Below are 12764 nucleotides of genomic sequence, written 5' to 3' on the forward strand. Positions count from 1 at the left end.
ACATTTTTAATGGTCTTCATTCAGTACAAGCCAGGCAGTAACCAAAGACCAGTGCATTTCTGTACTCCTATATTTTGAATCCACAAGAAAAATAAAAATTCACATGTATCTGATAAAAATGCCTATAAAAGATATTAGAGTATAACCATAACACCATACCTGTTTTACTCTGCTGGCATTTTTTACCATAAGAAAGTTTCAAAACATACCAGTGATCATCTGTTTACTGGGGGGGAAAAACCTATCAAAACCATCACTAAATATGTAAACTAGGATATTCTAAGGAATAGCCTTACCACATAACCAGATATGCATGACAGAGACTTCTCTAATGCACAGGTTGCTCCCCACTGGTTAGTTTCATAAACAAAATATTGAAGTTTAATGGGATTTTGGCATTACATACAGTAGTATATTTATTCCATACCCTGTATGACATTTTGCTAAAATGATGATCAGTCACTCTTAATTGCAATCTTTATGTACATTTCTGGTTCTAATGCCCTAGATTAAATATGAAATTAAAGATGACCAGAACCTTAGATAAAAGAAGAAAAGACTGAACACTACACTACAGGTGTCTCTCTTTGGATAAGACACTTCTCTAGAGCTAAATGTTAAAAGAATGTACATTACTTGAGTACACCAAAAAAAAAAAAAACACTCTGGAAGACTCAATCTGCAAACACGTAACATTCGTAGGCACAAAACTGATTATTATTTTTCCTCTTGTTCAGGAAGACAATTAAAACAAACAACAACAGGACAAACTTAAGAGCAGGGGAACTTCGCCATCTATTTAAGAGTACAAGTGAATTTTCGCCTGAAGTACAGTGCAATAAGCATTCCCAAATTGCATATTTAAATTATGAAATTATTGCATATTTAAATTATTCTGTTTGTAATACTTTTCATGCCATTCCCTGCAAGTCAAATCAGAATCATATGACTCATTTTTAACAAATCCAGAAAGTGTTTCCTTTATTTCTTTTTTAAAAAACAAAAAATTATAAAATTTAGAACGTCACAAAACCCATAACCCAATCATGTTTATACAAAAATAACCTCCCAAAAATAAAGAAACAAGCAGATACTGATCGTAATAGAAACATAACCACATCAACTTGCCTCAAAGGTTATATGGGCATGAACTGCGCACACAAAATTTAGAGTTTATTATTTTCAGTTATATTGTTTCAAATGCACTTATGCAAATACAGTAATTCTGTGTTTCTCTTCTCACAATTTTACACACTCTATGTCCAGAACTGTGAGTTTAACAGGTACTCTTTCAATACCCTATAATATCAAAAACAGCAATATAATACATATGAATTTTGTCATCTAACAGCAACAAGAACAGTATTCCTACATGAAGTGCTGGATCCCAATTTACGTTAAATGTTTGATAAAGAACAGAGGAAATTTGGACACAAGTCCCATTAAAGACAATGGACCTAGTGTAACTCAAACATTCATCATGTATTGCATTGAAAATGTGCGCCTCTGAAGCACCAGTTTCTTTTATTCTCATATCTATAAAACATTTTGATATTATGGAGTCTACCTGACCTGCTGATTACCCTCCAGTTTACACTACTGTTATGAATACAAAGAGAAAAACAGATGTTTCAGTCTAAATGTCATCAAAATGAAATCATTTTTCCTCATGACTATTACCACAATTGGAATATTGTTAACTTAAACAGGCAGAATGAAATCAACTTTGGAAGCAAGTTGTAAAGACAATCCCTAAACAAAAAGGAAAAGCAATGAGAACAAGGATTTTAAAAAGAATTTTAAAAAAATTTCCAAAACAACTATATGTCTTGTTGTTGTTGTTTTTTAATTAAAAACAAAAGAGGACTACCAAAAGAAAAATCTTGAAACAGTGTTTCAAAGGAAAGATCACCCCACATCAATTACATTGTTCTGTGGGGGAAAAAAAACCTTCTTAACTTGTAAAATGGCTGGCAATGGGGAAGATTTTTATAGATGCAATTAGAATTTCCCAACAGTGAGACTATATCACTTCAAATAAATCTGTGTGGTAAATCAAAGAAAAGGAGGAGGAAAATAACTATCCACTTTTAGCGAACCATCTAATGCGGTCGTCTACACACAGACCAAATATCAGAAATCATATCAGATAAAGAATGTATCAAAAGAATTAGTTTCCACTTCATAGTTTTGGAATCTAGTTTTACAGCAACACATGAAATGCAATGTTTTCTCCTTCTCAAATTAAATGTTAACTGTCTGTTTTGCTTTTAATATGAGAATGTCATCTATTAATAAGGGACAATTGCCTTTAGTATTATCGTAATATCTATCTTTATTAGAAATAGCTCTTTATCACTAAGTTTAGATCTGCAACACTTAGATAATATTCAGTTCTACAGAATATCAATACAAAATATGCCACAGTTTTATTTTCACAAGTTTAAAATGACAACCTTCATTTGCAGAGGCAAACATATGTATCCACAAAAAAGCATTAGGTCCAGCACAGGGCATTCAGGGGCATAGGAACACAGAGCATAAGAAATTTGAGATGAATATACATTGACTGATCAGAAAATCAGACACAAATACTGGCACCTGCTTCCTTTCTTTCTCTTTAAGTAACCAAGGAAATTATATGGATAAAACTGCATTAATGCAATTTTATGGTTGAGAGGTTGCATAAAGAAAAGTCAGGAAATTCAAAGTTATGGTTCCCACAGCAGTTGTAACATGGCCACATTTCATATGCAAAGAAGTTAAAGTTACAATATGTTGTTCTGTATTTTAAAATATTAAAAATACTCAAGTGAGAATGTGGGAATCATAACTCAATTTACTAGCTTGTGTATGTGAAATCTCAACCATAAATTTGCATTAAATATTGGATAAAGTATATAATATCAAATAAGAGCAATTTGTCCATTCAAATTATGAAGGTTCTACTCTGCCCTTTTATAGCTGTTGCAGAAATATTTGAGAACAACATGAAGAATGTGAGAATACCACATGCTACATTCACTTTTTATACTTGAATTTTTAGAGAAACACTAGTCTGAGAAATTTTTATTTCCCTCTTTTATAGATAGTACAGATGAGTGAGAGAGCACGGTATTGTCATCTGTTAGGTCAAGTGCTGGTATTAAAGCATACAATCTCTGAATTCTAGTCTCAGCTATAACAATAATGGTCTTTCTGCCTCAATACTGTAACCTCTGTGTCTTAGCTTTTCTATCTGTATGTGTTCATAAGACCACACGTCAGCTTTGCAGTTGCGGGAGGGTTCTTTTTTGTGGGTCCTGGCAGCCCTAAGCAGCTTTTAGCTCAGTAACACAAAAACACTAATCCATTTACAGAACTCAATTTTACTTGCTTTATGCCCTTTCCTTAGTCTTTCAATGTATTTAAATGAACAAACTCACAAAAAATTGAAAAGCGTATACATAACATTCAAATAGAATTTCATGACAACTAAGGCACAGAAATAAGTCATCCTTGCTGGAGGGAGATGTTTGTAAGAAAAACACAAAGGACAATTTCTTGAATCAGATATTTAGTGGGGTACTTGTTATCAGTGGACGGAACCATATGTAGAACTATTTCATTTTTGTGGAAAACCGAAAACAGAAGACTGTAAAAGTATGGGTATCATCTCAGAAACCTGGAGGGCAAACAACTGCCACCAGAAAAAGGAACTGGAATGATTAAAACTTGTGACTGCCTTTGGTTCAAAAGTAGTACCATCATTAAGGTTGTTTAAATGAGTAATTCTGTCAAGACAGAGGAATCTCCATTGCACTTCTTTGCTTTTCCTGCATGCCTTGTAAAACAGGAGATTTATCATTTATTTATGTTTTGGATTTATATGCTGTACCTATCAATGTCTATGTATGTGTCTACTTACTGCTGACATCCTCTCAGGCCTCAACACAGGTAGCTGCTGGCATTAAAGGAACCATCTACTTATCCAAACATTTCCTAGCCTAAAAAAAATTAAATTTTACATTGTTTCAAGTTTTGGCCTGTAGTTTGGATTACTACTACTTCCCAACAACTTTGTCCATCACTAGTTCTCCACTGAAAGTAAATCGAGTCATCTTGAGGATTCTTTATGTTACAAGTGTTGGATAAACTCTTTTTTTTTTTTTTTTTTTTTATAAACAGCATATATGTTTGTGGATGGTAATATTCAGTGGTATGAAAAGAATCTACTCAGTGAGATGTGGGTGTTCATTATAGATAGCATGAATAGGTTCATAAAACAAATATATAAGGTCATCCGAAACAATGCATTTTCACATAAATGACCTCGTATAAGGATCCTGAGATGTATTTGTACTGGCTAATATTTTCAAACATTAGAATAAAACTTCTTATAACAGGAGGTAAATCAATGAAAACTATTGTTTGGGAAGTCAGGATCAGTCATAGGCTTTCTCTGAGAACTCCCAAGGATATTTCAGTCTCTAATACAGCCCGTTCTTAAGCTACACAAGTCAATAGCCTAATAACCAGCTGTTTCTGCTGGAAAAAGATTTGTTGGCAAGCCGGACATCTGTACTCTGCAGAGGCCAAGTTTACTCAGTGTGTGGCCACAGGTGTTGACCTAAGTGCTATGAAGCCAAAGGAGGAAGACAAAAGGAATTGGCATTAATAGCTGTACTAACAGAAAGAGTCCAATATTCAAGTTACATAAAAGTAATTTTAGCTGTCAGCTCCTAGAAGTATGACTACTTCTCTTCTCTGGTTTGATTCAGACTATACCCTGAAGACAACAGAAGAGGGAAGGAGGAAGTACATGAGTCTTTCTTCAAAGTAAGTTAAAGGCTATGACCCTTTCATTTGGCATTCTTGAAAGCTGTAGAATCTGACATAGCGAAAAGGTACAATACAGACACTCCGGTTCTTGTTAGCCTGATTAGTAGTCCCTTTTCTTAAACTCTATTCATGCACCAAAGGAAAGCCTTTCTCAAAGTATTAAAAAAACAAACGAGGTAATTCAAATGTCTGGCTTTATGAACAATGTGATGATTAACCTTATAATCAATATATACTCTGACTTTGTAAATAAGAAAGGATTTTAAGCAAACTTTATTTTAAAAATGTAGTTAGAAAACTGATCCAGTATATCCACTTCTGTCATTAGGCAAAGATTCCTGACTTCAAGAGGCTAGTTGCATAGAGAGGTAGAAAAAAATATCACCATACAGCTTGAAGGTAGAGCAGCCAAGAATTCACTCCTACCTGAAGGAGGATATATTTTATTGCAGCCAGCCTTAAATGTAATGGAAAGCACCACAATTACCATTTAGGAATGTCAAGAGTCAAGCGATGTTGGAGCCCCATGATCAACCTTTGAGAGTTTTTGTTTTTTTAAGTGCCTTCCAAGGTAACTAAATGATACTGAAAACTTTTTTAAAATAAAAGAAATTAAATAACCTTTCTTGTTGGTGTCAAGGGATTTGGGCACATATCTAATGCTTGAAGTTGATGTGATGAAAGTGGTTTTTATCCTGTTATCCGACAATTACCGAGTTACACTTATTTTTGATCCACGTGTTTCTGATGCAATGCTCAAACTATTCTACTTCCTATTTAAGTGAGCTTAACACCTTTTAAGCATAATAATGCATAAGTGTACCAATTTAAGATCAAAGAAGTCTGGTCATTAAGTCAATGCCCCTGCCGGTGAAGAACATCAAGCCTGCTCCAAAAAGGCCATAAAAATAAACCAAAATTCTCTCAGTGACTTTAACAGGCTGTGGATCAAGCCCACAGGTACCTAGATACAGAACTTATGGAATATTAAACATATATATTACACATAATCTTTGCCAGAAGGACAAGCAGAGAAGAATTACCTGCAGCTTTTTGTAGCGATCGTGGTGTGAGATGAATTCACCTTCCTTTTCTTTCAAGAAATCTGCTTGTAGGATACTATGCTTTTCCATCAAATCTTCTAACTCCTAACAATAGGAAAAGTTTCACAGATTTTTGTTTTTATTTTTAAATGTGAGAGTACAATCTTCAGGAAGTCATTCCAAACTAGCTATACTTCTGATGGTTTTATGACATCTGCTATTATGCAAAAATAGACAGCATCGGGGGTCTCACGAGACCCCCAACTACCAGACACTGGCAAACTCCCATGCAGATCACAGACCAAGGGGATCCCTGTAACCGTTATACACCTCTCTGCCAGTTGGCAGAGGCCTCTGGGTCACACTAAGCATCTCCCAAAAATGAACACCACCACGTGTTGTGTTCAGTAACTGAATGTATTAACTTCAGCCTTCCATGTAAAAGAATTGCGCACTGATTTCCAGGTAATCCAAAGCACACACCGATATCCTGGTGGCTTACTGATGCCAAAATATCCCAGGGCTCAAATTAAAGAGTCAGGTAAGCTGGCATTATGCCCAGTATTTCTGCATCTGTTGCCTAACATGTCTCCATCTCAGTCTATGCCAACTTGCTTCTTTTGCCCTTCCAGCCTATTCCTGTCCTCCTCAGCTCTTATCACCCCTAGTCTGTCATGGTCCTTGCTTCTGTTCCTTAACACCTCTACATTCCAATTAAATTCCTCCTCCTTGTCCACACTGCCTGGGCACCAGGCAGGAAGTCATTGAGAGCACAGGAGCTGAAGTGTGCCCGCTCAGTTCCAATATCCAGTGCCCTAGAACCCTCAATAGCTGGGAGAAGCAATTGCAAGGAAAGAACTGCTCAGCCCTAGGCAACAGTGTATTCATTGTACCTGTAATTCGAAGAATTTTACTGTCAGTCTCTTACAAAGCTGTACTGAACATGGATTTCCAGAGACAGAAAAAGGCACCTGTCTGACCCCAGGGCAACCCCAATATCAAAATGTCAAGTCCCTGTTCCAGAGCAGGGAGGTGCTAGAATGTCTCAACAAAATGGTTCTAAGTGTGTTTTCACACTGGAAAGACAATACTTTTCCCTAACCAAATTCTTAGAATAAAGTTGAACCATTTGTTGCTTAAATTAAAAAAAAAAAAAAACTGCCTGAGGCAGACCCACACATGGCAAATTTAAGTCTGAACAGCTAAACTTTGGCAAAATTATAAGTAACTGAAAACAAGGTCTCGTAACGGAAAATATTAAACACCTTAGCTATGGGTGCCACTGCCAGCTCCTGCTATCATTAAGTTCTGCATGCATTTAAGAGCAGCCATACCTTTTTAATTCTATATCTTTCTTCTTCAGCATCTTTGAGTTTAATCTCTAGACTTGCAACTGTTGGTTGAAGATACTTCTTTGATCCATTTATCCCCTGCTTCTCAGAGTCACCCACAGAGATGGTTAATTTTTCTGAAGGTTTTCCTTCTGTTAAACTCAAAGAAGGAATTGAGATATCCAAGGAAGAACTGGCTGATAACTGAACCTAATTCATAAGAGAGACAAAGTATATTATTTCATCATAAATAATATATGACAGACCATATTTTGAAATTATATTTCATATAAGAGCTATGAAAACTTTACTTTCAGTAGAAGATTTAAATGTCAGTTTGCCAAAACATACATTACATGATGGTTAGCAGACCTGCGTCTCAAGCGCTACCATCAAAACATTTGCATCTGAAATACCATTAAAATAACAGTTTACCAACAGCCAAATGGTTACCCCTAATTCACTTTGGATTGTACTTTACATGACGAGTAGCCTCACTGAGGTTAATGAGAATACTTGAAGAGTAAGATACCATTAACTGTGAGTGAGGGGGCTTGTAAATCTTAAGGTAACTGTCTAATTCTAAAGCTGCTAGAAAAGACATTTTTAAGCCGTGACTATTTCTGAAATTTTTGGTAACTTTAACAGCAATACTTTTTCCAAAGAACATTCCTGCCAATGCCTCCTGTATTTCAGCATTATGGTCCCAGTTTAGCAAGGCACTTAAGCATATGCTTAACATTGAGCACATTTGAATGTATGTAGCTCAGTTGGGGACCATATGAAAGTATTGTGATGTCTCACAAATTACTTTAAAAAAAACCTTTTATTTAAGAAAGAGTACTTATATACTGAAATTACTGTTTTGAGGTTGAGAAGCATTTCAGTGTGGATAAACTACATTTTTATCAAATATTACACATACATGCTAAAACCTACATTGCTTTGTAACTTAATTATATTCTGCCATCTCAAAGAATTCAAAGGTACTCATCTTCACAATGAATATTCAGAGACTGGTAACTGATATCTTTGCTCTGAAATTACACCTGTAGAAACTACTCAAGGGTCAACTTTTGTCCCTTAAGAAAAAAAAATGTCTAATTTGATAAGAAAAAATACAATGCCAAGGGATAAAATACATCAACTTTCTGTAATAAAAGTAAGATTATGTGCTTACCTGTTCTTTAAGAACAGCTGGGTTTAAAATACTGCTGGATGTTTGAACAGCTGTCAGTTCATCTTCACCTGATAAGATGAATGAATCAGAAGGGACAAAGCAAGCAGAAGGCAGAGAATACTCCAGTAGAACATCTGAAGAAATAGTTTGAGACACATGGACTTCAGACACTAATGCAAGAAAGAAGACATGGAAAAAAATTCCAATATTAGTAGATTATGTGTTTCTGAATTCTACATCTAGTAAACCTAACAGAAATCATTTTTGTTATTAAAAGAACATGATACAATACAAACAAGTAGATAAAAATGTTATTACACTAGTGTAAATTTGGCTTGACTTTATCTAAGTTAAGCATGCTATGGTTTTATATCTTTGAATAATGTTATTGACTTGGATGTATGATTTATCTTTGCTCTCAAAGATATCATCAGATAGTTATATGCTCCTTCCTCTGAAATTGCCTGAACTTGAGGACCTTTGGGGCACGCTGCAAAAGCCATTTATTTGACAAGGTTTTCAGGGACAGATGAGAATATGCTCTTTAGTGGCAGCGATGGCGGGGGAGGACTAAAAGTGGCTCTTTTGCTTCTTTGAATTATTGACTCCCTTAGATAATTAATTATTTATATATAATTTTTTGCTACTAGGTAGTCATTTCTAATGATATGCAATTGTTAGGGCACCTAGGGCATTTTGGATGGGTAATTTTTGTTATTTAAATCTAAAAAAAAGAAAGTAAAGACAGCTTTTATATAAGGACATTTAGATAAAAATCTCACCAAGCAACATGGCGACAAGCAATTTGACATGTGTTAAACACGTTTTATACATTAAATCTACCACATTGAACAAAGGAAATAAAACAAATAAAATGACCCTATATCCAACAATACACAGGTATAATAATTATTGTTGCATGTATGGTTCTCCTCCATAGTCATTACATTCCAGAGGAAGGAGTTTCCTATTTTGAGCTATGATCCTGTATGTGGGTCATCATAATTTCTACATTACAATGACCTAGGTAGTTTTTAAGGGAATAAACAGAAATACACTAAATAAATAAATAATAAATTAAGAAACCACATGGGGAAAAAATAGTGAGATTGCATCAATAAAGTTTTTAAATTTGTCCTAGGAAGCCTGTACCCTAGGATACACCAGCCATAGAGACGATTTTCCAGGAGAAGGAAGAAAAGGCCAGGTTACTAGCATATAGTCTACAGAGGGCCACACAAAACAAGTTAAATGCTAATTTAAAATGCATTTTTAAAAGAACTAGAGACTAACTAGTTTTATCAAACTCATAGAATTAGAGATTCTATTAACAGAATTAGAGACTGACACCCCAGGGTGCAATCTTGGCTTCTTCTTTAAAACAGCTCTTTCACACCCAAATGCAAATAAAATATAATTTAAGAGTTGCTAGGGGAACACATATTTTTAAAGAAAACCACGTGGGTCAGACTGACAATTGAAATGACACTACACTGCATATGAGTAGTCTTTGTTTTGAGCTACAGAAGCAGTGCCATAGGTTTGTAAATACTAAGAGAAACAATCAGGATCTAGTATTACCAGTTTGATATTGCCTAGATCCATAAACTTTTTGTCAGGATTCACAGATTAATAGATTCTGAGGCCAAAAGGGACCATTGTGATCAGCTAGTCTGACCTCCTGTATAAAACAAGTCATAGAACTTCCCCAAAATAATTCCTAGAGTTTATCTTTGAGAAAAAAGATCCAATCTTGATTTTAAAATGGTCAGTGATGGAGAATCCACTATGACCACTGGTAAATTGTTCTAATTGTTAATTACCCTTACTACTAAATATTTACCTTATTTTCACTCTGAATTTCTTTAGCTTCAGTTTTCAGCCATTGGATTATTGACATTAGAATAATCCTTTGAACCAAGATCAACAATTAATTCTCCAGTATAATTTTATTTCAGTAGCTTGTTGCAGTCAAATTCACTCTTTCCTTTAACATGTCAGTACTGATCAATGAAGCATGCCCAGCAAATGGATGACCCTTCACAACTCACGGGTCTAATGTAGAACACAGAACAGATGGAGAAATATAGACAGGTTTACCATCTTAACGGTTTCTATTCAGTCAACCACACTGACCAACAAGTGCTTCCACTCAGCAAAATCCCAGAATGAAGAAAGAGGAATAAAAGAATAGTCGGGGGGAAGAGTGGGGAGGGAATAATAAGAGGGACATGGAAAAACTGTCCTAAAAATTGTAAAGGTATTTATAGACACAGAAAGATAGTGAAAGACTTAGCACAGACAATACTATTACAGTTATTGGCCCAAATGAATAAACTACACAGAAAATTAGCACACAGAAGAACAAAGATAAATAAAAAAAATCACCAGCACTCAATGAACTCTATCAACCACTGCCAGTGGAAAAATCTTTTAAAATTTATTGGAGAAAAATGGAATCTATTCAAAGACCATTCTCTTTTCTTCCAGCTAAACAAATAGCAACAACTAATGTGTGATTCAAAATAGAGTTAGTTTTTCCTATAACTCTTTGCTGCAGTTTTCAGCTTAGTGAAACTCTAGATAAAGGATGCTTACTATAAGACATTTAATTTGTTCAGAGTATGTGTTGATGGATACATTAATAGACATGCACATGACTTCCACTGTACCCATAGTAGACTTTGTACAAAGCTTAGATGAAAAGTACCTCCAGTTCGGCAAGGCTGTTTTTTTTTTACCAATTCCCCCACCACAATAAACCCCATGGGTTTCTTGCCGTTTTTACATATTGTAAATAATATCACTGATTCACTGGGGTAGGATAAATACCTACAGTTACTTGAAGGAAATAAACACCAAGACAACCAAAGAACCACATTGGGATGATTTTAAGGGGAATAGCTGAAATTAATGGATGAAACTAAGAAAAGGGAAATTTAGGCTTCAGAGGGGAAATACTGGCCCCATTTATGTCAATGGCAAAACACAAACGAATTTCAATGGGGCCAGGATTTTATCCAACACCAGGAAAATCTCTCTATCAGCAGGAGCCCTTAGTTCAGACTCTGGGGGCCATGAAAAATACACAGAGGTTAGGGAATGCTGCTTGTAAGAAGTACAAGAGGAAGTTCCATTATAATACAACTTAAGGGCTGTGCAGGTCTTAAGGGTCACAGTAAAAGATCTCTTCTGTAATACTTCCTAAGGTGCACTGCAATGGCATCTAGCCAAACAGTTCTAGGATTAGGATATTCACATGTACTATGTACACAATCTGAATACCTAGACTGCATGTGCAATCTTAACTTTACCATTTCTTGACTGTAGTGTGTTTAAGTGCGCAACCTAAAACTTCTAATAGATGCCCAAATTCCAAAATCCTACTTCCACTGAGTAGTACCCAACTCCAGGAGTAAATCCATTGCAATTAATTAGTCATAAAATAATTCTCAGGTCACATAGGGTGTCACAATATGACCCATATTTGTGTATGGAACAATGCTTGTATTATGAACTGTACTTCATAATTACTGAATAGAATTTTGCTTAGCACCAAGCTATAAAGAAGTCCTCTAAAAGACTACCAAGGGAAGCTACATTGTGTGTGATGCAGTAGATTTTTATTTAAATATCTTTGACAGAGGCATTAGTAACAAAGCCTATTAAAGCAGCATTCTTGGATCTTTGATGGTAGTGCAAATTACCATTACAAAATAAGATGGCCAAAAAAATGGCACCATTTTGTTTGAGTGTAAATGTTCAACCCAGTCAGAGATCCCAAGAGAAGATAATCCCTTTAAAAACCCTCTCAACCCAAACATTGTATCAACCTGAAATAAACTTATTTTCTGACTTGCATTACAAAATATTGGCCATTTAACTATTTAGAAGGGCTCGTGTTAGTCACTTTCACCGTTCAACAGATAAAATCCCACAACTGAATCTCTTGCAAACACGGCCCTTCTTTTGAGCTGAAAACAGGTGAAGTTGAATGGAGATCTGTTGGAGGAGAAGGGAGGTAAGCCCCTGCCACTTAGGGGCAGTATACAAGTTCTTGGAGAGTATTTGTTAGTCTGATTTCAGTTTGCAAAGTCTAGTAGTGGAGGCAGTGTGTTGTGAGAGACAATAGAAATAGCCAGACTTCAGTGTGTGAGGCTGGAGGGAGGTTACTAGTGGAGTCCCTCAGGAATTGGTATTGGGACCAAACTTTACATTTTCATTAAATATCTTGCCCAAAAAGTGGGGGGTTGCTAATAAAATCTGCGACAGACGCAATGTTGGGAGGTATTGCCAATACAGAGGAGGACTGGAATATCAGACAAAACAAAACATGGATTACCTTGAAGATTGCAGTAATAGAAATGGGATGAAATTTACTAATGCAAA

The 12764-nt window shown here is 35.5% G+C and overlaps 1 protein-coding gene across 13 annotated transcripts in view; it reads right to left on the reverse strand.

Moving 5' to 3' along the window:
* CCDC91 (coiled-coil domain containing 91) overlaps positions 1 to 12764 on the reverse strand; it is a 334198-nt gene that overhangs the window by 228282 nt on the left and 93152 nt on the right. For 12 of the 13 annotated variants that reach the window (XM_073315272.1, XM_073315302.1, XM_073315329.1 and 9 more), the window contains exons 4-6: positions 8376 to 8545; positions 7199 to 7405; positions 5865 to 5969 (exon numbers count right to left, since the gene is read on the reverse strand). In XM_073315272.1, coding sequence (XP_073171373.1) covers positions 5865 to 5969; positions 7199 to 7405; positions 8376 to 8545 — 482 coding nt within the window. The remainder of the gene's footprint in view (positions 1 to 5864; positions 5970 to 7198; positions 7406 to 8375; positions 8546 to 12764) is intronic. The other variant, XM_073315319.1, reaches the window with a different exon arrangement.

The sequence above is a fragment of the Lepidochelys kempii genome, chromosome 1, assembly GCF_965140265.1.
Source record: "Lepidochelys kempii isolate rLepKem1 chromosome 1, rLepKem1.hap2, whole genome shotgun sequence".
In the NCBI taxonomy this organism is placed as follows: Eukaryota; Metazoa; Chordata; order Testudines; family Cheloniidae; genus Lepidochelys; species Lepidochelys kempii.